General features: G+C 37.0%; 1 protein-coding gene across 6 annotated transcripts in view; it reads left to right on the top strand.

Moving 5' to 3' along the window:
• Nucleotides 1–9,414: 9,414 nt before the first annotated feature.
• The window catches only part of LOC149122386 (uncharacterized), a 96,771-nt gene continuing 78,192 nt past the window's right edge, over nucleotides 9,415–27,993 (top strand). For 2 of the 6 annotated variants that reach the window (XR_016220274.1, XR_016220275.1), the window contains exons 1-4: nucleotides 9,415–9,575; nucleotides 9,674–9,760; nucleotides 9,945–10,035; nucleotides 14,845–14,963. Coding sequence is in view for 3 of the 6 variants with exons in the window: in XM_089312857.1 (XP_089168983.1) it covers nucleotides 9,436–9,575; nucleotides 9,674–9,760; nucleotides 14,845–14,963; nucleotides 27,040–27,053 (360 nt within the window). In the remaining 3 variants the exon portion in view is untranslated. Of the gene's footprint in view, nucleotides 9,576–9,673; nucleotides 9,761–9,944; nucleotides 10,036–14,844; nucleotides 14,964–27,039; nucleotides 27,457–27,993 lie in introns of those variants that run through there. The other 4 variants (XM_089312856.1, XM_089312858.1, XR_016220273.1 and 1 more) reach the window with 3 other exon arrangements.

Genomic DNA, 27,993 nt, shown 5'->3' with positions numbered 1-27,993 from the left:
CATAGGGGATTTTTTTACTACTATCATATCTATGGCAAAGTTTCATGAAAGAAAATGGTTTTCAGTAAACTTTATACTAGTTCTCTCTGGTGTTTTTGGGTATAGAGTCTTGGATTGGACTTCCCAGAATCAGATTCTAAGAAGAGAATTCACACATAAAAGATTAAGGACATCCAGAAGAATGTGACAAAGCACTATGGGACACAGGACAAGAAAGAATTAGAAATTATGAAGGGTGCCATGTCAGACAAGTCCCATGTAGTATCACTGGAAGTGGATTCCACAGCAGAGTTCTGAAATATAAAATACGAAGTTGTTAAAACCTGGGCTTTTCTACTCCCACACTAATAAATGATTGGCTAAGGCAGCCAGCAGACAGCAGCAGTACAAGAAACACAAGAGTATCTGGTAGTACACCTATAGTGTTTGCTGCAAATTTAAATTTAGCAATTTTTTTCCTGTATATGTTTATCTACATATACTAAGGGATGTCAATAGTGCATTTATGAATATGCATAGAGATGATGACTTCAATCCCTTAATTTCTACAACTTTTTCAATTTCTATAATTTTTCAATTTTTATTTCTACATCAGAAATAAAAAAAGAAGATTGTTTTCTAGCATTGGATCTGGGAAAGGAGCCAACTTTTCTTTTCTTTTTTCTTTTTCTTTCTTTTTTTTTTTTTTTTTTTTTTTGACAGGGCTGATTCTGAGGCCAGAGTGCTGTTTAGGACATCTGCCATTCTATGAGTCTGCTGTGTATCCCACTTCCTATGTTGGATTGTTCTCTCCCTTTTTTTTTATTCTATCGGTTAGTATTTTCAGATACTAGTCTTGTTTATGTGATCCCTTACTCAACATAATGTTATCCAGAGATTCATCCTTTTTTTGGCTAGATAATATTCCATTTTGTATTTATATATATATATCATATTAAAATCCATTTATTCATTGGAAGAATCCTAGGATGATTCTACGTCTTTATTTAATCTTCAGTACATTTTGTGTGGACTTCTCAAGAGGTAAGTGATAGATTGATTCTTTTGCTATGGATATACAATTTTCCCATCCCTGTTTATTGAATGGACTGTCCTTCTTCCAATGTATGATTTTGGCAGTTTTGTCAAAAATCAGTTGGCTATAGATGCATGGACCTATATCTATTTTCTCTCTTTTTTTCCTTTCTTTTTCTTTTTTTAAACTTTTATTTAATGAATATAAATTTCCAAAGTACAGCTTATGGATTACAATGGCTTCCCAACCCATAACTTCCCTCCCACCCACAACCCTCCTCTTTCCCTCTCCCTCTCCCCTTCCATTCATATCAAGATTCATTTTCAATTCTCTTTATATACAGAAAATCAGTTTAGCATATATTAAGTAAAGATTTCAACAGTTTGCACCCACATAGAAACACAAAGTGAAAAATACTGTTTGAGTACTCGTTATAGCATTAAATCACAATGCACAGCATATTAAGGACAGAGATCCTACATGAGGAGTAAGTGCACAGTGACTCCTGTTGTTGACTTAACAAATTGACACTCTTGTTATGGCATCAGTGATCACCCTAGGCTCTTGTCATGAGTTTCCAAGGCTATGGAAGCCTTTTGAGTTCACCGACTCTGATCATATTTAGACAAGGTCATAGTCAGAGTGGAAGTTCTCTCCTCCATTCAGAGAAAGGTACCTCCTTCTTTGAAGACCTGTTCTTTCCACTGCGATCTCACTCGCGGAGATCTTTTATTTAGGTAATTTTTTTTTCCAGAGTGTCTTGGCATTCCACACCTGAAATACTCTCATGGGCTTTTCAGCCAGATCCGCATGCCTTAAGGGCTGATTCTGAGGCCAGAGTGCTATTTAGGACACCTGCCATTCTATGAGTCTGCTGTGTATCCCGCTTCCCGTGTTGGATCGTTCTCTCCCTTTTTTATTCTATCAGTTAGTATTTGCAGACAGTAGTCTTGTTTATGTGACTCTTTGGCTCTTAGTCCTATCATTATGATCAGTTGTGAACAGAAATTGATCACCAGGACTAGTGAGATGGCATTAGTACATGCCACCTTGATGGGATTGAATTGGAATCCCCTGATATGTTTCTAACTCTACCGTTTGGAGCAAGTCAGCTTGAGCATTTCCCGAATTGCACATCTCTTCCTTCTCTTATTACCACTCTTATATTTAACAACGATCAGTTTTCAGTTAAGTTTCAACAGCTAAGAATAACTGTGTATTGATTACAGTATTCAACCAAAAGTATTAAGTAGAACAAACAAAAAAAAATAATAAGAGGGATAATGTATTAAGTTGTTCATTAACAGTCAGGGCAAGGGCTGATCAAGTCACCGTTTCTCATAGTGTTCATTTCACTTTAACAGGTTTCCTTTTTGGTGCTCGGTTAGTTGTCACGAATCAGGGAGAACATATGATATTTGTCCCTTTGGGATTGGCTTATTTCACTCAGCATAACGTTTTCCAAATTCCTAACAGGGAACACTTTTCAGTTAAAATTTATACACGTAAGAATAATTGTGTGTTATTACAGAGTTCAACCAATAGTACTAGAACAAAACAAAGAAAAAATACTAACATGGATAAAGTATTACATTGTACATCAACAGTCAGGACAAGAGCTGATCAAGTCACTGTTTCTCATAGTGTCCATTTTACTTCAACAGGTTTCCCCTTTGGTGCTCAGTTAGTTGTCACTGATCAGGGAGAACATATGATATTTATCCCTTTGGGACTGGATTAATTAACTCAGCATGATGTTCTCCAGATTCCTCCATCTTGTTGCAAATGACCGGATTTCATTTTTTTTAACTTTTATTTAATGAATATAAATTTCCAAAGTACGGCTTATGGATTACAATGGCTTCCCCCCCATAACGTCCCTCCCACCCGCAACCCTCCCCTCTCCCACTCCCTCTCCCCTTCCATTCACATGAGGATTCATTTTCGATTCTCTTTATTTACAGAAGATCAGTTTAGCATACATTAAGTAAAGATTTCAACAGTTTGCTCCCACACAGAAACATAAAGTGAAAAATAATAGATGATTTTTTAAATGATGATGAAATCAGATCAGACCTATTGTCATGTTTAATCCCAGTGAGAGTCAAGTTGGGAATTGCTAATTTCTTCTTTTTTTTTTTAACAGAAGATCAGTTTAGTATACATTAAGTAAAGATTTCAACAGTTTGCACCCCCATAGAAACACAAAGTGAAATATACTGTTTGAGTACTCATTATAGCATTAAGCCTCAATGTACAGCACATTAAGGACAGAGATCCTACATGAGGAGTAAGTGCACAGTGACTCCTGTTGTTGACTTTACAAATTGACACTCCTGTTTATGGCATCAGTAATCTCCCTATGCACCAGTCATGAGTTTCCAAGGCTATGGAAGCCCCTTGAGTTCTCCGACTCTTATCTTGTTTAGACAAGGTCATAGTCAAAGTGGAGGTTCTCTCCTCCCTTCAGAGAAAGGTACCTCCTTCTTTGAAGACCTGTTCTTTCCACTGCGATCTCACTCACAGGGATCTTTCATTTAGGTTTTTTTTTTTTTTTTTTTTTTTTTTTTTTGCCAGAGTGTCTTGGCTTTCCACACCTGAAATACTCTCATGGGCTTTTCAGCTAGATCGGAATGCCTTTAGGGCTGATTCTGAGGCCAGAGTGCTGTTTAGGACATCCGCCATTCTATGAGTCTGCTGAGTATCTCGCTTCCCATGTTGGATCACTCTCTCCTTTATTTATTCCACCGGTTAGTATTAGCAGGTACTAGACTTGTTTATGTGCTCCCTTTGACTCTTAGTCCTTTCATTATGATCAATTGTGAACTGAAATTGATCACTTGGACTAGTGAGATGGCATTGGTACATGCCACCTTGATGGGATTAAATTGGAGTCCCCTGGTATGTTTCTAACTCTACCATTTGGGGCAAGTCAGCTTGAGCATGTCCCAAATTGTACATCTCTTCCCTCTCTTATTCCCACTCTTATGTTTAACAGGGATCACATTTCAGTTAAATTTCAACACTTAAGAATAATTGTGTATTAATTACAGAATTAAACCAGTCATATTAAGTAGAACAGACAAAAAAAACTACTAAGAGGGATAATGTATTAACTTGTTCATTAACAGTCGGGCTATGCTGATCAAGTCACCGTTTCTCATAGTGTAGATTTCACTTCAACAGGTTTCCTTTTTGGTGTTCAGTCAGTTGTCACGAATCAGGGAGAACATATGGTATTTGTCCCTTTGGGACTGGCTTATTTCACTCAGCATGATGTGTTCCAGATTCTTCCATTTTGTTGCAAATGACCGGATTTCATTGTTTTTGACTGCTGTATAGGATTCTGTAGAGTACATGTCCCATAATTTCTTTATCCAGTCTACTGTTGATGGGCATTTGGGTTGGTTCCAGGTCTTGGCTATTGTGAATTGAGCTGCAATCAACATTAATGTGCAGACAGCTTGTTTGTTTGCCAATTTCATTTCCTTTGGGTAAATTCCAAGGAGTGGGATGGCTGGGTTGTATGGTAGGGTTATATTCAGGTTTCTGAGGAATCTCCAGACTGACTTCCATAGTGGCTTCACCAGTTTGCATTCCCACCAACAGTGGGTTAGTGTCCCTTTTTCCCTACATCCTCTCCAGCATCTATTGTTGGTAGATTTCTGAATGTAAGCCATCCTAACCGGGGTGAGGTGAAACCTCATTGTGGTTTTGATTTGCATTTCCCTGATTGCTAGTGATCTTGAACATTGTTTCATGTGTCTGTTGGCCATTTGGATTTCCTCTTTTGAAAAATGTCTATTGAGGTCCTTGGCCCATCTCTTAAGTGGGTTGTTTGTTTTGATGTTATGGAGTTTCTTGATTTCTTTGTAGATTCTGGTTATCAACCCTTAATCTGTTGCATAGTTTGCACATATTTTTTCCCATTCTGTTGGTTGCCTCTTCATTCTCCTGACTGTTTCTTTTGCAGTACAGAAACTTCTCAATTTGATGCAATCCCAAATGTTAATTTTGGCTTTGACTGCCTGTGCTTCTGGGGTGTTTTCCAAGAAGTCATTGCCAGTACCTATGTCTTGCAGGGTTTTTCCAATGCTCTCTAATAATTTGATGATGTCGGGTCGTAGTTTTAAGTCTTTAATGCATGTTGAGTGAATTTTTGTGTAAGGTGAAAGGTAGGGGTCTTGCTTCATGATTCTGCACGTGGAAATCCAATTTTCCCAGCACCATTTATTGAATAGACTGTCCTTACTCCAGGGATTGGTTTTGGATCCTTGATGAAATGTAAGTTGGCTGTAGATATTTGGATTGATTTCTGGTGTTTCAATTCTGTTCCATTGGTCTATCCATCTGTTTTTGTACCAGTATCATTCTGTTTTGATAACAACTGCCCTGTAGTATGTCCTGAAATCTGGTGTTGTGATGCCTCCGTCTTTGTTTTTGTTGTACAGGATTACTTTAGCTATTCGAGGTCTCTTGTGCCTCCATATGAATTTCAGCATCATTTTTCCAGATCTGAGAAGAAGGTCTTGGTATCTTGATTGGTATTGGATTGAATCTGTAAATTGCTTTTGGGAGAATGGACATTTTGATAATATTGATTCTTCCAATTAATGAGCATGGAAGGTTTTTCCATGTTTTGGTATCCTCTTCTATTTCTTTCTTTAAGGTTTTGTAATTTTCATTGTAGAGATCTTTAACGTCCTTGGTTAAGTTTATTCCAAGGTATTTGATTGTTTTTGTGGCTATTGTGAATGGGATTGATCTTAGAAGTTCTTCCTCAGCCATGGCATTGCCTGTGTATACAAAGGCTGTTGATTTTAGTGCATTGATTTTTATATCCTGCTACTTTGCCAAACTCTTCTATGAGTTCCAATAGTCTCTTAGTAGAGTTCTTTGGGTTCCCTAAATAAAGAATCATATCATCTGCAAAGAGGGATAGTTTGAGTTCTTCCTTCCCAATTTGTATCCCTTTAATTTCTTTTTCTTGCCTAATAGCTCTGGCTAGAACCTCCAGAACTATATTGAATAGCAGTGGTGAGAGTGGGCATCCCTGTCTGGTACCAGATCTCAGTGGAAATGCTTCCAACTTTTCCCCATTCAATAGGATGTTGGCTGTGGGTTTTTCATAAAGTGCTTTGATTGTATTGAGGAATGTTCCTTCCATACCCAGTTTGCTTAGAGTTTTCATCATGAACGGGTGTTGTATTTTATCAAATGCTTCATCTGCGTCTGTTGAGATAATCATATGGTTTTTCTTCTGCAGTCTGTTAATGTGGTGGATCACATTGATTGTTTTGCGCACATGGAAGCATCCCTGCATACCAGGGATAAATCCCACTTGGTCTGGGTGGATGATGTTTCTGATGTGTTGTTGCATTCTATTGACGAGAATTTTATTGAGGATTTTTGCGTTTATGTTCATCAGGGATATTGGTCTGTGATTCTCTTTCAATGCTGCATCTTTTACCAGCATAGGAATTAAGGTGATGTTGGCTTCATAGAAAGACTTTGGGAGGATTCCCTCTTTTTCGATTGTTCTGAATAGTTTGAGAAGAATTGGAGTTAGTTCTTCTTTAAATGTCTGGTAGAGTTCAGCAGTGAATCTATCTGGTCCTGGGTTTTTCTTTGTTGGGAGGGCCTTTATTACTGTTTCAATTTCTGTCTCAGTTATGGGTCTGTTTAGGTTTTCTATGTCTTCCTGGTTCAATTTAGGTAGGTTGCATGTGTCCCGGAATCTATCCATTTCTGATAGGTTTCCCTGTTTGGTGGCATACAAGACCTTGTAGTAATTTCTGATGATTCTTTTTATTTCTGTAGTGTCTGTTGTTACATTTCCTTTTTCATCTCTGATTTTATTGATCTGGGTCTTTTCTTTTTTCAGTTAGTTGGGCCAATGGGGTGTCAATTTTGTTTATTTTTTCAAAAAACCAAATCCTCGTTTGGCTGATTTTTGTAATTTTTTTTTTTTGGATTCAATCCTGTTGATTTCTTCTCTGATTTTAATTATTTCTCTTCTCTTACTAGATTTGATTCTGGTTTGCTGCAGATTTTCTAGATCCTTGAGATGCATTGAAAGCTCATCTATTTGGTGCCTTTCCAATTTCTTGATGTAGGCAACTATTGATATAAACTTTCCTCTTAACACTGTTTTTGCTGTATCCCATAAGTTTTGGTATGCTGTGCTGTTATCCTCATTTACTTCCAGAAAATTTTTGATTTCTCTTTAATTTCTTCTATGAGCCATTGTTCATTCAGGAGCATGTTGTTCAATCTCCATGTGTTTGCATATGCTCTAGGGATTCCTGAGTTGCTAATTTCCACCTTCATTCCTTTATGGTCTGAGAAGCTGCATGGTATGATTCTAATTCTTTTGAATTTGCTGAGACTTGCTTTATGGCCAATATGTGGTCAATCCTAGAGAAGGTTCCATGTACTGCTGAGAAGAATGTAAATGCTTTATGTGTAGGATGAAAAGTTCTGTAGATATCTGTTAGATCCATTTGGGCTATAGTGTCGTTTAAATCTACTGTCTCCTTGTTGATCTTCTGTCCTGTTGATCTGTTTATTTCTGAGAGTGGAGTATTGAAGTCCCTCAGTACTATTGTATTGGGGTCTAAGTCTCCCTTTAAGTTCCTTAACAAATCTTTTAAATAAACCGGTGCCCTGTAATTAGATGCATATATATTGATAATCGTTATATCTTCCTATTGAATTGATCCCTTAATCATTATATAGTGCCCCTCTTTGTCTCTCCTAACAGTTTTTGTGGTAAAGTTTATGTTGTCTGATATTAAGATGGCTACACCTGTTCTTTTTTCATTTCTGTTGGCATGGTATATCTTTTTCCAGCCTTTCACTTTCAGTCTGCATGCATCTTTATTGGAAAGATGTGTTTCTTGTAAGCAGCAAATAGATGGGTTTTGTTCCTTAACCTAATCACCCAATCTGTGTCTTTTAACTGGGCAGTTCAGGCCATTAACGTTCAATGTGACTATTGATAAGTAGTAACTTTGCCCTGTCATTTGCCAAAGATATTTTCTGATATATGTTTTGAATTTCTTGTGATCTTTTGCTGTGAGGTTTCCTTTGTTTACCTTCTTTCATATTGATGACCGTGTTTCTGTGTTTCTGTGTGTAACACATCTTTAAGCATCTTTTGCAGGGCTGGACAAGTGGCGACAAATTCTTTCAATTTCTGTTTGCTATGAAAGGTCTTTATTTCACCTTCATTCACAAATGAGAGCTTTGCAGGATATAATATTCTGGGCTGGCAGTTGTTCTCTCTTAGTACCTGGGCTATATCTCGCCATTTCCTCCTAGCTTGTAGGGTTTCTGATGAGAGTCAGCTGTGAGTTGATTGGATATCCTCTGAGAGTAATCTGACGTTTCTCTCTTGTACATTTTAGGATCTTTTCTTTATGTTTCACTGTGGTGAGTTTGATTACAACATGTCGTGGTGAGGATCTCTTTTGGTCATGTTTATTAGGGGTTCTGTGAGCTTCCTGTACTAGGATGTCTCTGTCCCTCTCCAAACCTGGGAAATTTTCTGCTAGTATCTCACTAAAAAGGCCTTCTAATCCTTTCTCCCTCTCCATGCCTTCAGGAACTCCTAGAACCCGAATGTTGGGTTTTTTAATAGTATCCTGAAGATTCCCGACAATATTTTTTAGATTTCTAATTTCCTCTTTTCTTTGGTTTGACTGTATATTTTCCTGTTCTCTGTCTTCCAAGTCTGATATTCTCTCTTCTGCTTCACCCATTCTGGTTTTAAGGCTCTCTATTTTGTTTGTCATTTGATCTATTGAATTCTTCATTTCATTATGATTTCTCATCACTATCACAGTTTCATGTTCCACTAGTTGTTTCATTTCATTTTGATTCCTCCTTAATATTTCATTTTCGTGCGAGGGATTTTCTATCTTGTCCATTAAGGATTTCTGTAGTTCAATAATTTGTTTTTTGAGAACTTCTTAATGTTCTTATCAATTTTTTGAGATCGGCTTCTTGCATTTCTTCCATCTCATCATTTTCATAATCTTGGCTTGGGGTGTCTTTTTCATTTGGGGGCGTCATAGTGTCTTCTTTGTTCTTGTTACCTCGGTTTTTGCATTTGTTGTTTGGCATATTGGAGATATTCTTTGGTTTCTTCGGTGTGGTGTTTTTTCTTGTTATAATGTGAGTCTAGATTAAGTGGACTGCCTGCTTTTGATGGATCCTTAGAGGCTGTGATGGGTGTCCAGAGCTCTGTTTGGTTCTTCAGGTTAAGGGTGTGCCAAAGGTGACTCACCCAGATTGTTCTCTCACTCTCGATCTCTCTCTCTATCTCTCTTTCTTTCTTTCTTTCTTTCTTTTTTTTTTTTTTTTTTTGACTCAGTTGGGAAGTAATTCCACACAGCTGAGTGGAACTGAGGGTGTTGATGTATGAAATCTGGCCCCTGTGGGTATTCGTCTGCTTACCCCTGGGACCACACAAAGAGTTTATGCAGCCCTCAGTGTGGTCTCCAATTTCTCCACAGTCTCTCACCGGGTTGCCCAGGTTACTGAGTTTGTGTACTCGGTGAGTTCATTCGCCACCCCCCTCAGATTTTCACAGTCTCAGTTCGTTAGCTCCACCCTTTCACTTGTTCTTAACCTCCTGTTATTTCTCCCCACCAGAGTCAGGTTTTTCTGCTTGGCTAATGGCAGGCCCTGCTTTACATACGTAAAATGGCTCCTGCTCTTTGTCTTGCTCGGCTTTTTAAGGTGAGTGGAGAGAGAAGCTAATGTCCATGCCGGTTCCCCAGATTTATTCATTTTTTTCTCTCCTCCAGTCAGCCTGGTGAACTTTCCCCAGTGGGGCTTCAGGCCTCTTTCCCTGTAGGCTCTTTCTGCCTTTCCCCGCGAATGTCTCAGGTTACCGAGGTTTTTGTCTCACCTCCCCTTCCAGCGCTGGTGATCAGACTCTGCGGCTCAGCTTCTGCGGCTCGGCTTCTGTGGCTAGGCTCCTGGCTCAGCTCTGGCAGCTCGGCTTCCATGTGGTGGGTGACCTTGCTCTCCCCGTAGGTCCTCCGTGTCACATGCACTAGATCTGGAAGAGTTTCCTCTGAAATTTTTTCCTGAGCCTTTTCTGAGGCTACAGTAACTCCACTTTTATTAAACTGTCTTTTCCCAGACTATCAGTGCACGCTCTCACTATTTCACCCTCTTGGCTCCGCCCCCTCTTTTCTTTTTCAGTGTGCAATGAATGTATTTTTGTATTCTGAATAAAACAATAAACAGTATAAATAATGTCAGTCTTTTAAGAACTGACTCTTCTCAACTACCTTCCTGAAGGTTTCATTCATCCTTCATTTCAGTTCTCAGTGATTTATAAATATAGCATTAAAATACAAAGGTTGGAGGGAGTCCTCCATATTCTTTCATAAAACTCTGTCAACTTGATTCTGTCAAGAAGGAGTGCTGGTGAGTGATGCGAGAGATGAAGGAGAGTAATATTATTCTATTAATTCCCATTAGTCCCTTCCTGGAGCATCTCAGTCTGGCTGTATACCCTCAACAAAGATCATTCTGCATTCTGAATCATGTCTGCATTCTGAAAACAACAACTTTTTCGAGTTACCTTTCCACATGACTATCTCCTATGTTCTGGCAAACCCCTCCTGTCCTCTGCTACAACTGACCCTATTCTGCCACTATCTCTTTTGGTTCTGTCATTTCTTGATTATAACCTTATAAATAGTCCTATTCTTTTTGATGAATTTATTTAACAGTTTTCCAAAACCAGCTTTTGCTTTTGTGATCTAAGAAATTGCTGCATATCTCCAAGTCATGAATGTATCCTCCTAGATTCTCTTCTAAAAGCACTACAACAGTTGCTTTTTATGCTACTTTTTAACTAAATGTAAATCAAAGATTCTCAGAAGCCTCTTGATTTATATCATTTCTAGAAAATGGCTTTAAAGTTTGTAACTTTCTTCCCTGAGTGAAAGCATAAATCAAGTAAGGGATATCAAGTCTTCTAGAAATAGAAGTACTAATATGGAACTCAAGTATCAGAGTATCTACTATTTACTACTTTCTAGCTTGGCAATATTGCAGAACAAATTAATTAATCTTTTGATACCTCAGATTTTGCATCTGTAAAGATAACATTAGCATCCATTATTTGGAGTTATTGTGAGAAGTAAATGTGTTGATACACTTAAAGCACTTACAGCAGTGCCTGTCAGGTGGTAAATTTCTACAAGTACTATTACTACTATGAAATAAATTTGCCTTATGTCATTTCACATATATTCCAGATTATCAAATCAAAGAAAACCATTAATATGGAGCTCAAGAGCTCCCAAGCTTACATAGTCACAGTCTTTTTATTGTTCTTATATCAAAACAAGTTTTAGAACTTAATGCTAACATTATGGAGTACAAAAAGAGAAAATTGTCAGTGTTTTATGGAACTTGACCATATGACTCCCTACCATTCAGTTTAGAAGTTTAGTATTTAAGTGTGTGGTCTTTTTTTCCTTCAAAATCAAGATATCTTTATTATCTTTCCCAATTACAATACAAGCTTATTGTATAATAATTGAATAATGCAACAATGTACATAGTTGTGCATGAAAGTATTCCATGATAGCTAAGGATATGTTTATACATTTATACACACATGTGAACTTAAAAGAATTCTGAACATATTTTTCTAGTCATTACCTATTTTTTCCTTCTATTTACTTAACTAATTGTATGCCATTAATATATTTTTCTGTCAGTGCAATTTGGTTTATGTCATTGTTTTTAATAGCTGTGTATTCATTGAACAACTGACCAGTATTTTATTGATGGACATTTAGGACATTATCCAGCTGTTTGTTGTTATAAGCAATGAAATAAACATCCTTTCACTTGGAATTTTTTTGGCATACTTTCTAATTCCTTGGCAAAGATTCTAGTATTGGACATGATAAATCAAAAGGCATTCACATTTAAAATATTAATAGTCAAGCAAAATTGTCTTCAAAAAATTGGGTCAATTTGTACCTCTGGCTACAGAATACGGAAATCTCCATTCCTACATTTTTGATCGCATTAGGTGTCATTATTATCCTTTTTTTTTTTTTTTTTTTTTTTTTTTTTTTTTGTCAGGCAGAATTAGCTTATGAGAGAGAGAGAGAGACAGAGATAAAGGTTTTCCTTCTGTTGGTTCACTCCCCAAACGGCCGCCAAGGCCGGTGCTGCACCGATCCGAAGCCAGGAGCCAGGTGCTTCCTCCTGGTCTCCCATGCGGGTGCAGGGCCCAAGCACTTGGGCCATCCTCCACTGCCTTCCCGGGCCACAGCAGAGAGCTGGACTGGAAGAGCAGCAACTGGGACAGAATCTGGAGCCCCAACCGGGACTGGAACCTAGGGGTGCTGGCACCACAGGTGGAGGATTAGCCAAAGGAGCTGCGGTGCCGGCCAATTATTGGCCATTTTTCAGGTCTCATTATTAGGTAGTCTTCTATTTTAATGGGTCATCTGCATTTTTCTTTTGTGAAATTTCTTTATGAAGACATTAACACCAAAAGAACAGAAATTGAATTAATTTCTCTAGCTATTATGTTTATTTTGGTAATTAATTCTAAGTCCTCCCTCCCACAATATAGACATTTATGGAGTTTTCACATTGATTTTTCACTTAGTATTCTTAAAATTTACTAGAGCATTGTGATGTCTTTTTTGTCCCCTAATACTATCCTTGAAGTCCCTCGCTCTGTCAAAATGATGACAATCTTGATGGCAAAGAATCCCAAAGAACATGGCATTTACATCTCTGTTACTGCTTTCATTAGTAGTCCTAGGCATACGAAGCTTTGATATCGCTAAGGAAATTCTCATTGAGTCTAATATTTAGAGAATATTCTCGTTTCTATTTGTAATGAGTCACACAAACACAAATTATGTTAGGGTACAAGCTTAAAGGGTTAGCAGTGTTTTAAAAACAGTTGTCAAACTCATGTGAAACACCTGGTGAGATGTGAATTTTTTTTACTTGAAGAGCTCTAAGAAATACAGCAAAAATATTAGAAACATAATCTTCTTCCTAAGGAAATTTATATTACATTGGAGAAAAATAATGATGGGTTATACATTAATAAGCTTAAAACGCACTTTTTAAGTTAATTTCTGTGTATTTGCTTCTGGAATTTGGAGGTAAGGTGTTTGTTCTATTAGTTACTTTATTAGTCGTTGGAATTGGAGCTTGGGCTTATTACATAAACTCTCCATGTCTCAGTGTTTTTTCATCTCAATAGTGAGAGAATTAAATTACCTATTATCGATGGTCTATCCAGTTTATCATTTTACCATATCATAAGGCCACAATAACACTGTGGCTTCTAGGGGTGTATAGTACCGGGAAATACAGTTAAATGTAATTTAAGCCAAAAATAAAAAGTTTGGATCAAATAGAACAGATATAGCTTTATACTTGGAGTGAGATTTTCTAACATTTGAAATATTTAAAATCACAACCAAAAATATTTCCATTTAATGGACCAGGGGTGGAAAAAAAGGTTTTCATATTAATATCTTATGTTTCACTGAACAGAATATTTTTGTCTAGCTATGTACATATGTAACTTAACAAAAATGTCAACTGAGTTTACTTCAAGTTAAAATTGTAAGATATTTGTTTTAATTTTTATGTATTTCTATGTTCAGAAAACAAACAAAACTTAAACAAATTATTTATTTGAGGAGAGAAGAGAGGGAGAAAGAGAAGGAGAGAGAGGGGAGAGAGAGAACGAACATTGGTGTGGTCCCCAAATGCCTACAACAGGCAAGACTGCATGGCAACTGAAGCCAGGTCTCCCATGTGGGTAACAGAACACATTTACTTGAGCCATCACCACTGCATCTCAGGGTTTATACTAATAGAAAGGTGGGAGTCAGAAGTTGGAACTGGGAATCAAACCTTGATAATGTAATGTGGAACATGGTTAGGTTAAAAACACACCCCAGAAATAAAACCTTTAAACCTCCTTACAAAAATATGTATATGCATGTAAAAAGTAGGGACATCACAGGGATGGTTTGATGCTAGGACTCATCTAATGAACTAGAAGAATCTATCATTCTCATTTTGTCTTCTCTACTGTTGCTCTTTTTATCAACTCAGTTCTCAGGAAGGACCTGTAACTGCCTTCATTCTTCATTATTTTTATTAAGCACATCTGCTGTCATGAGGCTTACAGGTTCATTTTCCTGTGGGGAGTATCAGAGAACAAACAGATTTTTACAGCAAGATGATCCACCACCAGTTCATATTTTAGCAACAGCATTTTTACTAAATCTTTGCCATTAATAGCATTACTAATATTTTTGCAGTCTGATAGGTGAAAAATATTTTCTTACTTTGATTGCATGTTTATTTGATTCTTAATATGGTGAGACTGAGCATTTTCCCATAAACTTATTGTCCATCTATCCCTTTTATGTTTGTGAAATTCTTGTGAATGTATCCTATGCCCCTATTCAAAACACACATGAGCACAGAGAAAGGAGTGCTTGCCTACTTCTACCTCCAAGGTTGGGGAAGGAGTCTCTAGCTGAGACTTGAAGGATGAATAGAGATGACAGTTTGTGAATAAGCTGAGAAGAGGTACAAAGGAACTTTTAAAAACTGTGAAAAAATAGGATAATTTTATTTTAGTACAAGAACTTTGGAATGCATGCAATTTTTCATATCTATTTTTAATGAATTTTTGATGACCCCCCATATTATCTCTCAACTTGAAGTTCACTTTATGTACCCTGCTTTGCAATGCTGGAATGACAGCTCTGAAAACTACATTTTTCTCCAACATCCAGTTCCATGTTAGATTTGGCCAGAGGAGAAACTGGAAGGAAAGGTCAAGAGAAGACAGGATCTGAATTTCCTTGCTGTTGCTCTGCGTACCTTGTGAAATCGCTTTCCGTTGGTAGCAGTGGTAAGTTCCAGTCTTCAGTTGTTTTGTTTCTATGCATACCAAGAACTAGCTCCATCATAATCTCTTGCAGATACCAGTAGTCTAGAAGTGCCCCTGTCTCAGAAGTCTGAGTCCTTACCCTGCCTATAGTCGGCCTTTGACCTTCTTACTATCAGCACGGTTGGAGCAGTACAGTCCCTCTTCCTAAATCTGAGTCCATAGGATTTCCCTTACAAAGTGCTAAGCTCTGTGAGCTCAGCTCAGCTCAGGCCCCTTCCCCTGGCTGAGGGAACTACTTAATTAGGCTACTAGCCCTACTTTGCACTCCCCCTCCAATATGTATGAAGCACATTAAGGTGAATTCCTTCTTTCCTATATCCAACTTCTATTGAATCTTTTCTATTATGGTTTTTCTTACTGGACTTTGACTATTAAAGGATTAGACATGGCCAGCGCCGCAGCTCACTACGCTAATCCTCTGCCTGTGGCACCGGCACCCTGGGTTCTAGTCCCAGTTGGGGTGCCGGATTCTGTCCCGGTTGCTCCTCTTCCAGTCCAGCTCTCTGCTGTGGCCCAGGAAGGCAGTGGAGGATGGCCCAAGTGCTTGGGCCCTGCACCCGCGTGGGAGACCAGGAGGAAGCACCAGGCTCCTGGCTTCAGATCGGCACAGCGTGCCGGCCATAGCAGCCATTTTGGTGGCAGAACCAATGAAAGGAAGACCTTTCTCTCTGTCTCTCTCACTGTCTAACTCTGCCTGTCAAAAAAAAAAAAAAAAAAAAAAAGGATTAGACCAACTTCTATGGGAGAAAGAAGAGGTTCAGCTTTTACCAGCTAAAGGAGTGGTGGTTGGGCTGCTGAATTTTGAGACTAGTACACAGTTGGAAATCCTAAATTGAAGATCAAAGATACTAAGACTAGAAATATCAAAACTGATCCAATGTTCTATATATGTATAACTGGTATCAGTATAAATACTTACCTATTAATTAAAATTTTCTGGCATGTACAAATGTATAGGCACTTTTTAAATATAAAGATGGTTTTAGCCATAAAAGTAACTGAACAACTAACTTATTTTTGTATTTCTTATGTTTTTGAGCTATCAGAAAACTATAAAAATTCAAAGGAAAGAGAAAGTGCTTAGCCAAGGGATTAAGACTCTTGAATTCCACATTGGAGTGCCTGTGTTCAATGTCTGGCTCCAGGTACTTACTAATGTAGACCCTTGGAGATAGTAGTTATGGCTCAAGATGACACCCAAGTGGGGCCAAGTGGGACACCTAGATTGCCTTCATGGTTCCTAACTTTGGACCAAGGCAGCAAGTGAATGGGCGATCACCCCGCCCCCCCCCCCCACATGTACACACACAGAGAGTTAAAAACAATCATGGAAAAAGCCTCCAATCTTTATGGTGTCCAATAAACCAGAAATTTTATGTAGCAATTTGGCTTCTAAACTTTTTAGAGTGGTGGTAGAAGTGCAAATGTTTCTATTATTTTGAGCGACTTGAGTAAAATTGGAGTGAAGATACTAAATGCAATAGTATCCCACATCAAAAGAGCTTGGAGTGGCTGAGCGTTACCCGTTATCACTCCATGAGTGGCTCTCTTTTTCTCTACCAGTGTTCACAAAAGGAATTCTAAATACTACTGAAGGGTTTTAGACATTAGGCTAAAACCTTTTTAGATGCTGAGAATGGAAGACCAAGAGAAAGTTTGAAAAAACAAAACACTACAAAAACAAGATCATAGAATTATTAAGTCATCAAAAACTTTCCAATATACTTGAGACCTCTATTCCCCTTACATTGTCATCCATCTGAAGTGGTCATTGCAGTTAATAAGCTGATACAGATGGTACTTTTGAAAAAGATATTGCCTTTGACAAAGACCTATACATGCATTTATAAGGTGATAAGTTCAAGGGAAACCTAACTGAGACACTCCAGTGGTTTCAAGATCGTTTAAATGTAGTAAAATAGGCGTGAAATGTGCTAATAAGTGCTCTTACGACAGACTTCCTCAGTATTCTGTTTAGCCTTATATTTAAAGTTTTAAAGTAGGAAAATCCTTTTCAAATGCAACAAACATGAAGCAAGATCAGAAGTGTATATAAAACCAGCCTGATCATCATTTTAATGTATGCAAAGTGTTAAGATGATAAAGATGAACATTCTAGTTATAACAGGTTCTTTTTTTTCATCTTTCTTTCTCTAGTTTGACCCTAAGTTCTTCCCCCTTTCATACACTTACCATTGTTTCACAGTCATATGTTTAGAAGGGAATATTTCAAGTATTTTATTGTTGTGAGACTGTCTATCAGTTTGTCTTTGAGATTCTGAATTCTTGTCTTATTTTCCATTGGTTCTGCTTCTTAAAGCATGCATAATCCTATTACATATAAGAGTAAAAGATTTTCTGCTATATAGACTTTGTAAATCAGATCTTGTAGAACTTAAGTTCTAAGATGTAAGTTGTTTTTACTTTAGATGTTATTGAATTTTCAAGTTTGATTTTCTGATTTAATAATAGAGGTTTGTTCCATTTAGAGTAAGCCAACAGATGAGAGCTCACTCTCTCTTTCTCTCCCTCTCTCTGCAATTTTCTAAAAATAGGGTAATAACTTGAAGACAAATATTCTTAAGTATAAAGTTTCTATGATCTGAACATTGTGTACCTCCAAAGTTATATGTTGAAGTACTATCACTCCCAGTTGCTAGTATTAAGAGATGGGGTCATTGAGAGGTGGGCCCTTTGGGAGACCCTCATGTATGGGATTTTAGCTCTCATAAAAGGGCCTGAGGGAACATATTTGCCCCTTCTGCTGTGTGAGGACACAAGCAGGTGTCACCTATGGAAAAGGCCTTTAACATACCCTGAGTCTGCTGGCACTGTGTTCTTGGACTTCCTAGCTTAAATAACTGCAAGAATAAATTTCTTTTGTTTATAAAGTACCCAGTATCAAGTATTTTAGTTTAATAGCAGGACCAGACAAAGATAAAAATTGAGAATGGGAAATTGTCTGCAGCATAATAAATGCTTAAAAATGTGGGAATGGCTTTGGAACTGGGTAATGGCATATGTTGGAGGAGTGTGAAGGAGATGTCCAGAAAAAGCTTAGATTGGCATGAACAGACAAGATAAAGATGGTTTACTCTCTGCTGAAAATAGGATTTATAGATTCCTGAGCTATTTATTCAGTACTTAATTACTGTTTTTAATTTTTAAATCTTCGTACAGAGTGAGCATTTTAGAAAGGGCTGCTTTCCTCATTTAAAAGTACAATAGTTTTCAATTCAATAGTTTTTCCTGACATTCAGTTTTTGTTATTGGATTGGACACAGTTGCAATGCTGGGCTAGCTATCTGAGCAGTGAGCAGTTTGGTAGAGAAAGACTACAACACCAGACAATTGTTTGTATTCACAGGTCAGATCAGTGCACCAATGTGGGGGCCTAGATAGAAGAGAATTATTGAATGAGCAAAGTACAAATAGTTCATGATCTAGTTTGGAAATGCTGATCATATACATTCTTTCCCCGTGGTTATTGACGAGCTTATCTGGACAATTAGAAGGAATAGCCTAGCCTTGATAAATCTTCTTGCCATGTGAAGATTGTTCAAATGATATTTTTTTTATGTTGGTCTCAAAGTGAAGAAACTGTCTAGAGAAACTTCAAAGGGATGTTTAATGAAAGTAAGACTAGTCTGGGTATTTGGAGAAATTATCTAATTTGTTCTGACCTACAAACCAGCTGCTGGATGTGTGCTCAGAGGAAAGTCATTCTCATTCTTTGTGACTCAATTTCTTTTCTCTATAATATGGAAATCTAATTTTAAAAATTTGCTATATTTGTAGTTACAGCTTTTCATGAAAAAGAATTTGTAAAAGCTTTGAAAATTCAAGAGTTCTATACTGACACAAAGCATTATTTATCAAGCAATCTGTAATATTTTAATTATAATTCATTACTGTTATAATTGTGGACTTTGCAACAAATAAGAGTAAAACACAACTATCACTCAGGAGACAAAAGACAAACATAGAAGCTTTAGGAGATAATGTGGTAATGTAAAGATATGGCATGCAATAGATATCATTACAGTATTAAAAATAATTTCCATGAAATCAAACAGCCATCTGTGCATGCACAGTAATTACTATCACAAATGTGTGAGTTAGTCAACAACCATCATTTGTTCATCTACCAGATGAGAACTGATTACTAGAGTTGCCAAGATGAAGATTATCTAGGACTTCTTCTGTACAAAAATCACATTTGAACTCATCTTGGTATGCACGTATTCTAGGAAAATCAAAACAAAATAACCATTGTAATCAAACTAATAGACCAGGCAAAACAAGACTATGAGTGAGCCAGACTGAAATGCAATAATGTGATGGGATTCTGGTGGGAAAAAAAATTGATAACAATTAGGAAGGCGAGCACAAGTTCACTATTTGGTTTCCTCTAATATTGTTTGTTTTCTCTTCTCTTTCTCCTTCTCCCCTTCCCCCTGCCGTATCCCTTTCTTAGCTTCCCTTTTTGAGCTATAAAAATGATTCCCAGTGCAAAAGAATAGAAAAAGTTGTAAACTGATTCTGTGACCATAAGGTTCTTTATACATACAATCTGAGATACAATTTTAATGTATCCTTTCTTTTAAATTTGCCTTTTTCGAATATTCTTATTTTTTGTCATTTTACTCTCATTTTCAACGTTCCATTTATTTCACAATGGTTGAACAATTTTCCAATGAGAGTTTCCTCTGAAATTTTCCTATAATTATTCAATCCTTTATTAAATCATTTCCTGAAGACTGAGTTTTTCCAACTGAAGTGTTTATGTGTAAAGGGGTTGCAAACCAAAGATGAGTTGCAAAGGTACATTCCACAATATATCACATATATTACATATGTGTAGAAGAACTAGAAGAAAGGATTTTGAAGGTTTCTGACACACAGAATTAACAATTGTTTGAGATAGAAATGCTTATCACTCTGATTTGACATTACACAATGTATACATGTATGAAAATATTGTATTCTATACCATAAATACATATAGTTATTTTGTGTCCAAAATATAATAAATAAATAAATAAAATAAAGCACAGGAAAATAAGTGTATAGTGATATCAGTATTTAAATGATGGACTGGATGATATAAAAGTATTGCGGCAGATTTGTTAGTTGTGACATTTATGCCACTCAGATGTGGGGCATTGGTAGTCGAGGAGATTGTGTGTTGGGGGGTAGTCAATGGGCACATGAGTTCTCTCTGTGATTTTCATTCACTCCTGCTGTTAAACAAATACTGCTTTAAATAAAGTCTATTGGAGATACAGGAAAAAGGTATTTTGTAGTTTAGGAGGGATCTTGTGCTGCCTTTTATTTGCCTCTGTATATAAGTAATGTAAGAATAAATTTAGGAGTCTCCAGGAAGGAAACAAGGATCTCTGTTAATCCAACATTGTCAGGCTAGGGTCCAGTATTAGAAGCAGGGAGCTGGCAAACATCCATCCTGGGTGAACTTCCTTTTCAATATTTTGGATCCCTAATCAACTACGAAGTTGTATGTGAGGAACACAGGTATTACGTATCACAAAACTTGTATTCCTTAAGCTAGAATTTTTATAGTGGATTTTCTCATTATTTAGAGATAGCTTATAATTTTGTATCTTTTTAATATGAAGAACTACACTGTAGCTATTTTACTACACTGTAACTATTTTATGAGATGACGTCAAGAAAGCCCTTGAATATTACCTGAGACACTGGAGTTGCTCAAGAGTTGTTAATTTTCTTCCCTTTTTTCTAGGCTGAGAAAGTTAATATACATGGCTCACTTTGTTAATGCAAACCTAATGAATTTTTTGAGTTGTGATATTGAAAAGAGGCAAATATGTACTCAGTCATTCAGAGGAAAAAAGGAAGTTTTCTAATTCTTGAGTCATGAATTTCCCATTAACATTTTAATTCTTTAATCCATAGAGGAAACCATGGCTGGCTAATAATATAATACAAAGTTTACCTATAAATCTTCTGAAAAATACATTGCATTTATAATAAAGGTATAGTCGTATTTTAAAGGTAAAATGAGAACTTGTTTTATGTATAACATCCTGTAGTGACATGAGACTTTAGAAATGAACAATTATTTTTATTACTCCCTTATTAATTTTTAAGGTGGACCTCTGGGTTAAAATGGTCAGATACAGTCATTAGAAACGTTTTATGAAACACAAAAGAATAGAGCTTTCGTTTTCATCATTGCTATTTCAGGAACCACCAAGATTCCTAAGGTTTATTATTTAAATTCCCTTGCTTCATTTCTACAAAGTAACAAAGATATGTTTTAAAATCAATGAAAACCACTATTGGTCTTTTTTTTGTCATTGTGTTCTGAATATAAATGATTACAAGGATGTTTTCCTTGATTTCTTAGACAATAGCTTATGCTTTCAGACTTAAGAAGGTACTGACATATGAAAATGAATGAAATACTAATAGAAAACCTTTTAGAGAATGAAGTTTATTGAAATAATAAACTATAGTAGAAACGAAAGATTCTATTAAAAATGGAGGTAGCTAGTTATAGGCAACATTGTTGCTATAGGGAAATCTTATTCATATCTCTCATTCCATAGCATGTATAAAATTAACGGTTAAACAAAGAACTTAGAATGAAAAAACATTTCAAGATACATCTTGATTAAACTTTACCCTTCAATATAAAATGTAACTTACAGTGGGATGCTCCAACTGGTGCTAAACTCTTGTTCTGAAAGTTGGCTTCAATAGACACAGGGCTTTAAATTTCCCATAACCACATCTTTCATTCCTTCTTTCATGTGCTCAGCTAGCAATAGATGCCATCACAAGAAATGAGTAAAATAAATGAACAAAAATATGTAGGAACATAATAAACACTTGACAGAGTAAATAGTTTCTACTATCATTTTAACTTAGAATTTCTGCATTTTATTATCAGTTTTACTTCATCTTAGAGCCTCTTGCTGCTCAGTGTGGTCCTTGAACCAGTCACTTCTATTCACATAAGAGCACTGTTACAAATGCAAAATTTTATGGCAGATGTTTGGCACTACAGTTAAGATGCCACTTGGAATACCATCATTGCAGATTGGAGTGCCTGGATTCAAGAACTGGCTCCATTTCTGATCCCACATTCCTGCTAATGTACACCTAGGTGAAAGACCTGGATGGAGTTCTAAAAAAATCATTCCTCACTATGGAATTTGGGGAGGGAGGAAGGAAGGAAGGAAAACAAAGTAGCAAGGAGAGAGGGAGGGAAGGACGGAGGGAGGGAAGAAGGAAGAAAGAAATGATTTAAAAAATTGCAAAATCTCAGACTGTAGCCACATGTATAAGATTAAAATCTGCATTTTAATAAGATCTCCAAATTTTCATATGCCCATTAAATTTTTTAAAATTTACTTGAAACAAAAATCTTCTTAGGCTACCCAGGTAATGGTATCAAAATTTCTTATCTTAATGTTATTTGAGCTTAAGGCTGAAACAATAGACAAGCATTTATAAAATGAATTTGGTCACCTTTTAATATTTAAATTCAGTAATACTACCTGTTTATGTTACTAAATGGTGTTCGATAATATAGCCATTTGGAATGAATCATTCAATCTTAATGTTTTTTTTTTTTTATTTCCAGCTTCAAAATACTTTCCAATTTCCTATTTTTAACTAATCTTCAGCTACTGGAGTCTGAAAAAAAATCATACCATTATATTGTCACACTCATGTCATTCACACCACTATGGTGGGACTAGGAAAGTCAGGTTGTTTTAATCTTCCCCCTTCTCCATTCTGATATGCAATGGCTTTTTCAGATGATCTCTGATTCTCATTTCCTTACATTTCTCTCGTCACCAGCACAGTCTCCTCCTTCACAAAGTTCTTGGCTTCCATCCAGTCTCTACCTTTTTCACTGAACTTCCTAAAATAGCATTTCCCAAATTACATTTACAGGAAACCTAGTTCTTTAATACATTAATAAGAGTGACTCCCCTTAACATGTACCAGTGGGTGGGCCACACTTTGAATAGCACCAATCTGAAGATAACACATTCTTCAAACCTGGAAATATGAGAAATTAGAAAAATAAAACAGAGGCAGGCATTTGGCACAGTGGTTAATAACACCACTTGGGACTTCTTTCTATGTTGGAGTGCCTAGGTTCAAGTCCCAGATTTGCTTCTGTTTCCACCTTCCTGATTATGTGCATTCCGAGAGGCAGCAGGTAATGACTGAAGGATGGGTCATTCCCATCCATGCCGGAGACCTGAAAAGAGTTCCTGGCTTCTGGCTTCAGCTTGGCCCATCCCTGGCTCCTGAGATCCATTGGACAGTGAACCAGTAAGTGGGAGCTCTCTTTCTGTTTGATTGTTGCTCTCTCTCTGCTTTTCAAGTAAAATAAAGACAAGTATATAAAAGCTTAAAAATAAAACAAGGCACCGGCACTGTGGTGCAGCGGGTAAAGCCTCCGCCTGCAGTGCCGGTATCCCATATGGGTGCTGGTTTGGGTCCCAGCTGCTCCATTTCTGACCCAGCTCTGTGCTATTGCCTGGAAAAGCAATAAAAGATGGCCCAAGTCCTTGGGCCCCTGCACCCACATGGGAGACCCAGAAGAAGCTCCTGGCTCCTGGCTTCAGATCGGCGCAGCTCCGGCCATTGCAGCCAATTGGAGAGTGAATCAGTGGATGGAAGACCTCTCTTTCTCTCTGCCTCTCCTTCTCTTTCTGTGTAACTCTTTCAAATAAATAAATAAATCTTAAAATAAAATAAAATAAAGTTGATCTTTGACTCTAGCTTTCTGTGGGCTTATGGTCATTTGATAATCATCAGTTGGCTACATGTAGAATAAAGTGCTTTCAAACTTCACTTGACCTTAGAATTTTTTCATATATATATATAGCATCTACAGAGACTGGGATTATGGAATCATGTTTTGGGAAATGCAGTCAAAAAAGCCCACTTTTCTCCTGTTCTTGTAGTAAGGAACACAAATAGCTTTCTACTCTTTATCATGTCAAGTTCAAATTTTTGTTTTTGTGTTTTTTATGCTGTACTTGATATGATTCTTCGTTATTCTTGTTCTACCAATTCAAACTTATGCCCCTCTTCTCCGTCAGCTCTACAATTTCCCTGTTGATGGTCAGGACAAACCTTAGCTGATCTGTAGCTTTGCTGATTACTTTCTCCTCCCCTGGAGTGAAACTACTGGCACATTTCTCAAACCTGAACCATACTTTTTTTTTTTTACTTTCATATATATGATCTTTCATTAGAATAAAAGACCACTAAACATAAAAATCAATCATGAGAAAGTACATGAGAGGAAAGATTTTATAATATCATTTATGGTAATTGGATTAATAAATATTTTCATGTATATGATCATTTTTATTAGAAAAAAGATGAGTAAATATAAAAATCAACAATGGGTGATAATTAAGAACTCATCAACAATAAATGTAAATGCCCAATACACCCATGAAACCATTAACTAATATACTCATGAACCACTAATTCAGTTACTAATAATTAGCAACAATAAAATTAAAATAATATTGAAATGTATTTTCACCCATCAAATGAAGAATATGAAAAAATGCATGCTTTTTGATCAGAATATATCAAAATAGACACCTTTAAATTCTTTTTTTTAAAAGTATATCCTTTTTTTATTTGGCTATAGATCTACAACTCTCACATGTCCAACCTGAACTATAACTATAGTTTTCTTTTTTTTTTTTTTGGTCTTTTTTATTATAAACACTTTTATTTAGTAAATATAATTTTCCAAAGTACAGTTTGTGGATTACAATGGCTTTTTCCCCCCTATAACTTCCCTCCCACCTGCACCCCTCCCATCTCCCACTCCCTCTCCCATTCCATTCACATCAAGATTCATTTTCAATTATCTTTATATATAGAAGTATACTTTAAAATACAGTTTAGTTTCAATTTTTTTTTCTGTCTTAGAGCATGTTCCCCCAAAACAGACCTAAAAATGTGTGTTTGCGTGAAAGTTACTTTTTTGGAAGAAAAAAAAAAAAACAGATGCTGTAGATGGTGAAATGGAGAGGTGAAGTCACTGTGGCTTACCCTTACAGAGGAGCTTTGAAGACAGGGTTGGTTAAACTCCCAAAATGTCTCCTTATATGCATAAAGAAGACAACATGCTGCTAAGCTCTGCTTAAGGCTCTGCTTGAGTGGGGAGGTGGGACATATTCATGTATTAGCACATTCCCAGGTTCCCTTTCACAAACTTTGACAAAGGTGCTAAGAATATGCCTTGAAAAAGAGATGGGCTTTCCAATAATTGATGCTGGGACAAGTTGATATCCAAGTGCAGAAGATTGAAAGTAAATATCAATCTCACTGTGTAAAAAATCAAATAATTGAGTTTATTTTTATAATATTTATTTTATTTATTTGAAAGAGTTACAGAGAAAGAGGTAGAGAGAGAGAGAGAGAGAGAGAGAGAGTTAGAGCAAGAGCAAGAGAGAGAGAGAAAGACATCTTCCAGCTGCTGGCTCATTCCAAAATGACTGCAATGGCCAGAGTTGAGTTAATCTGAAGCCAGGAGCCAAGAGCTTCTTCTAGGTCTCCCACGTGGGTGCAGGGGCCCAAGGACTTGAGCCATCCTCAACTGCTTTCCCAGGCACATTACCTGGGACTCGAACTGGTGCTCCTGTGGGATGTAAGTGCTGCAGACTTTCATTTGAAACACAGAATTTAAAGGAGTCAACTGTCTTGGCTAAGCACACATCATACTTCTCATCACATTGTTGCTTTGTAATAAGCGAATGAGCAAGGGGACAGAGTTCCTGAGGTATCAGAAAACGGTACATGCAAATGTCTTCTATGTTGCTTAGAATATACCTAAACTTTATGAAACAAAAGTAGTTGACTTTGTAATAGAGTTTTAATACTGAACATTATCACAGAAAACATAGCAACAGAATTGAGCCAAAACAACTCAAAATAAATAATATTGCACAGATACGTTCAGCAATTAATAATCCCACTTGGGAGAAAGTATAGGCTATCCACAAGTATTTCTACTTATGGTTTTAAGTTTTTCAGAAACTGACACTGAAGTCTTGAAATTATTCTGATTCTATATATTTATCATAAAAACTTGAAAATCCTGAGAAAGACTTCTTTGTTACAAAACAAAACACCACGTCTAAGCAGTCAATTAATAAGTATATTATGGATTGTTATCCAACTCATTAGCGTTAGTTCTTATCTTTCAGTGCTTCTTCAAAAGAGTCAGAAAAAAACTGTGGGGTTGACTTTTAGTTAATAGAGTTTAACAGGTTAAAAGCTTCCATGTTTTCATTAATGAAACATGATTATCGGCATTTCCCAGTGATGGGCTTAATATTGCCTGGAGACCTTAAAATTTCATTGTTTTATTCTTTTAAAAAATGTTTATTCACTGTAATTTATTTGAAACACAGAATGACAGAAAGACAAAAAGATCTTCCATGTGGTGTGGTTAACTCCCCAAATATCATCTAAAGTCAGGGCTGGGCCAGGTCAAAACTGGGAGTCAGAGACTCCATCAAGTTCCGTATGGAGAGATGGCTCAAAATACTTGAGCCTGCACCTGCTGCCTCCCAGGTACATTATCAGGAAGCTGGATTGGAAGCATAGGCAGGGCTCTGATATAGGATAAGGGCATCGCAGGTGGCAGCATAATCCACTGCACCACAATACCCAACCCTGGCTGGAGAATTACTCTCTTAGACCTCTCTGCCTTTCATTCTGTTTCATTCTGTTCCTTTCTCTCTCCACACCTCTTTCTGTATTTATCTTGCTTTTTAGGTTATTTAAGGAAGAGAAACACCCCCAATAAAAGGATATCTAGGTTTCTGTTTCCTGGTTCTGTTTCCTAAACAAGGTTGCACAGGTCAGATAAGGAAGTTAGTGTGAGTAACAATTACCAGAAAGGTTATTATCTCCCCTATTCGAGAAATGGTAATTTTGAGCAAGTCTCCATTTGACAGATGGCATCCTGCTCATTGCAATATTCCTCTCTTCCCAGAAACTGACAGATGAAGTCTCCTGTGCCTGATGAATCACAGATTCAGAATCAGTTATCCCAGTTTGAGTGTCCAGTGGAGACCTGTTTTCTTGTTCAGAAGAGCTACTCTTTTGTGCTGCAAGAGAATCTCTTGGGATGTCTGCTGGGCAGATATGGTGCATTGCTGTGTCACTTCTGCCTTCTTTCATAACTCCGATAGATGTCAGGGCAGCCATCTTGCCATCCATCCATATTTACCTGTGCAGGAAGGAAGAAGATGGGTTATTACTGCAGTTCATACTTCACTGTACCATTTTATTAGCCACGGTGCAACTAGACTTGAGAAATACCAGGATGATATTTTTCTTCAAGCCAATTTGCCTCTAATAGTAATATTTTACTAACCTACTTCTGGGATATTCTTAACTTTATTCAATATACTAGTTATTTGGAGAGTTATTAATGATGATTTCATGTGCTTTTTTTCCCCAGTGATGCATATATTATAGCTCTCTTCCAACACTCTCAATACTCCAGTCATTTATAGTTACAGTGCTTTCTCTCTTCTTCATGTTGTTTCCCTTTGCCTCATGAGCTTCTAACCTTCATGTCTTCATCCTTTGTCACACAGAACTTTCATTGCCAGTTTTTCAAGTCTTGCTTACTTTTCTGAGGAGTTTCTCACTTGCTCCCTGTCCACCTTGCTCTTTTTATTCAATCTCATTTCTCATTTCCATTCCTTTAACCAGTCATAGTTCCTCAGCATTTTCTTTTTAAGGTTTATTTTACCTATTTGAAAAGCAGAGTTACAGAGAAAGTGGGAGATACGGGGTGGGGGGGGGAGAGAAAAAGAGATATCTTCCATCTACTGGTTCACTCCCCAAATGACCTCAGTGGCTGGGGCTGGGCCAGGCCCAAACCAGGAGCCAGGAGCTTCTTCCAGGTCTCCCATGTGGTTGCAGGGGCCCAAGGACC

This window comes from Oryctolagus cuniculus, chromosome 14, assembly GCF_051225735.1.
Source record: "Oryctolagus cuniculus isolate XC-2025 breed Fujian yellow rabbit chromosome 14, ASM5122573v1, whole genome shotgun sequence".
In the NCBI taxonomy this organism is placed as follows: domain Eukaryota; kingdom Metazoa; phylum Chordata; class Mammalia; order Lagomorpha; family Leporidae; genus Oryctolagus; species Oryctolagus cuniculus.
The sequence above is the reverse complement of the archived record's forward strand: the minus strand, read 5'-3'. Positions and strand labels throughout refer to the sequence as shown.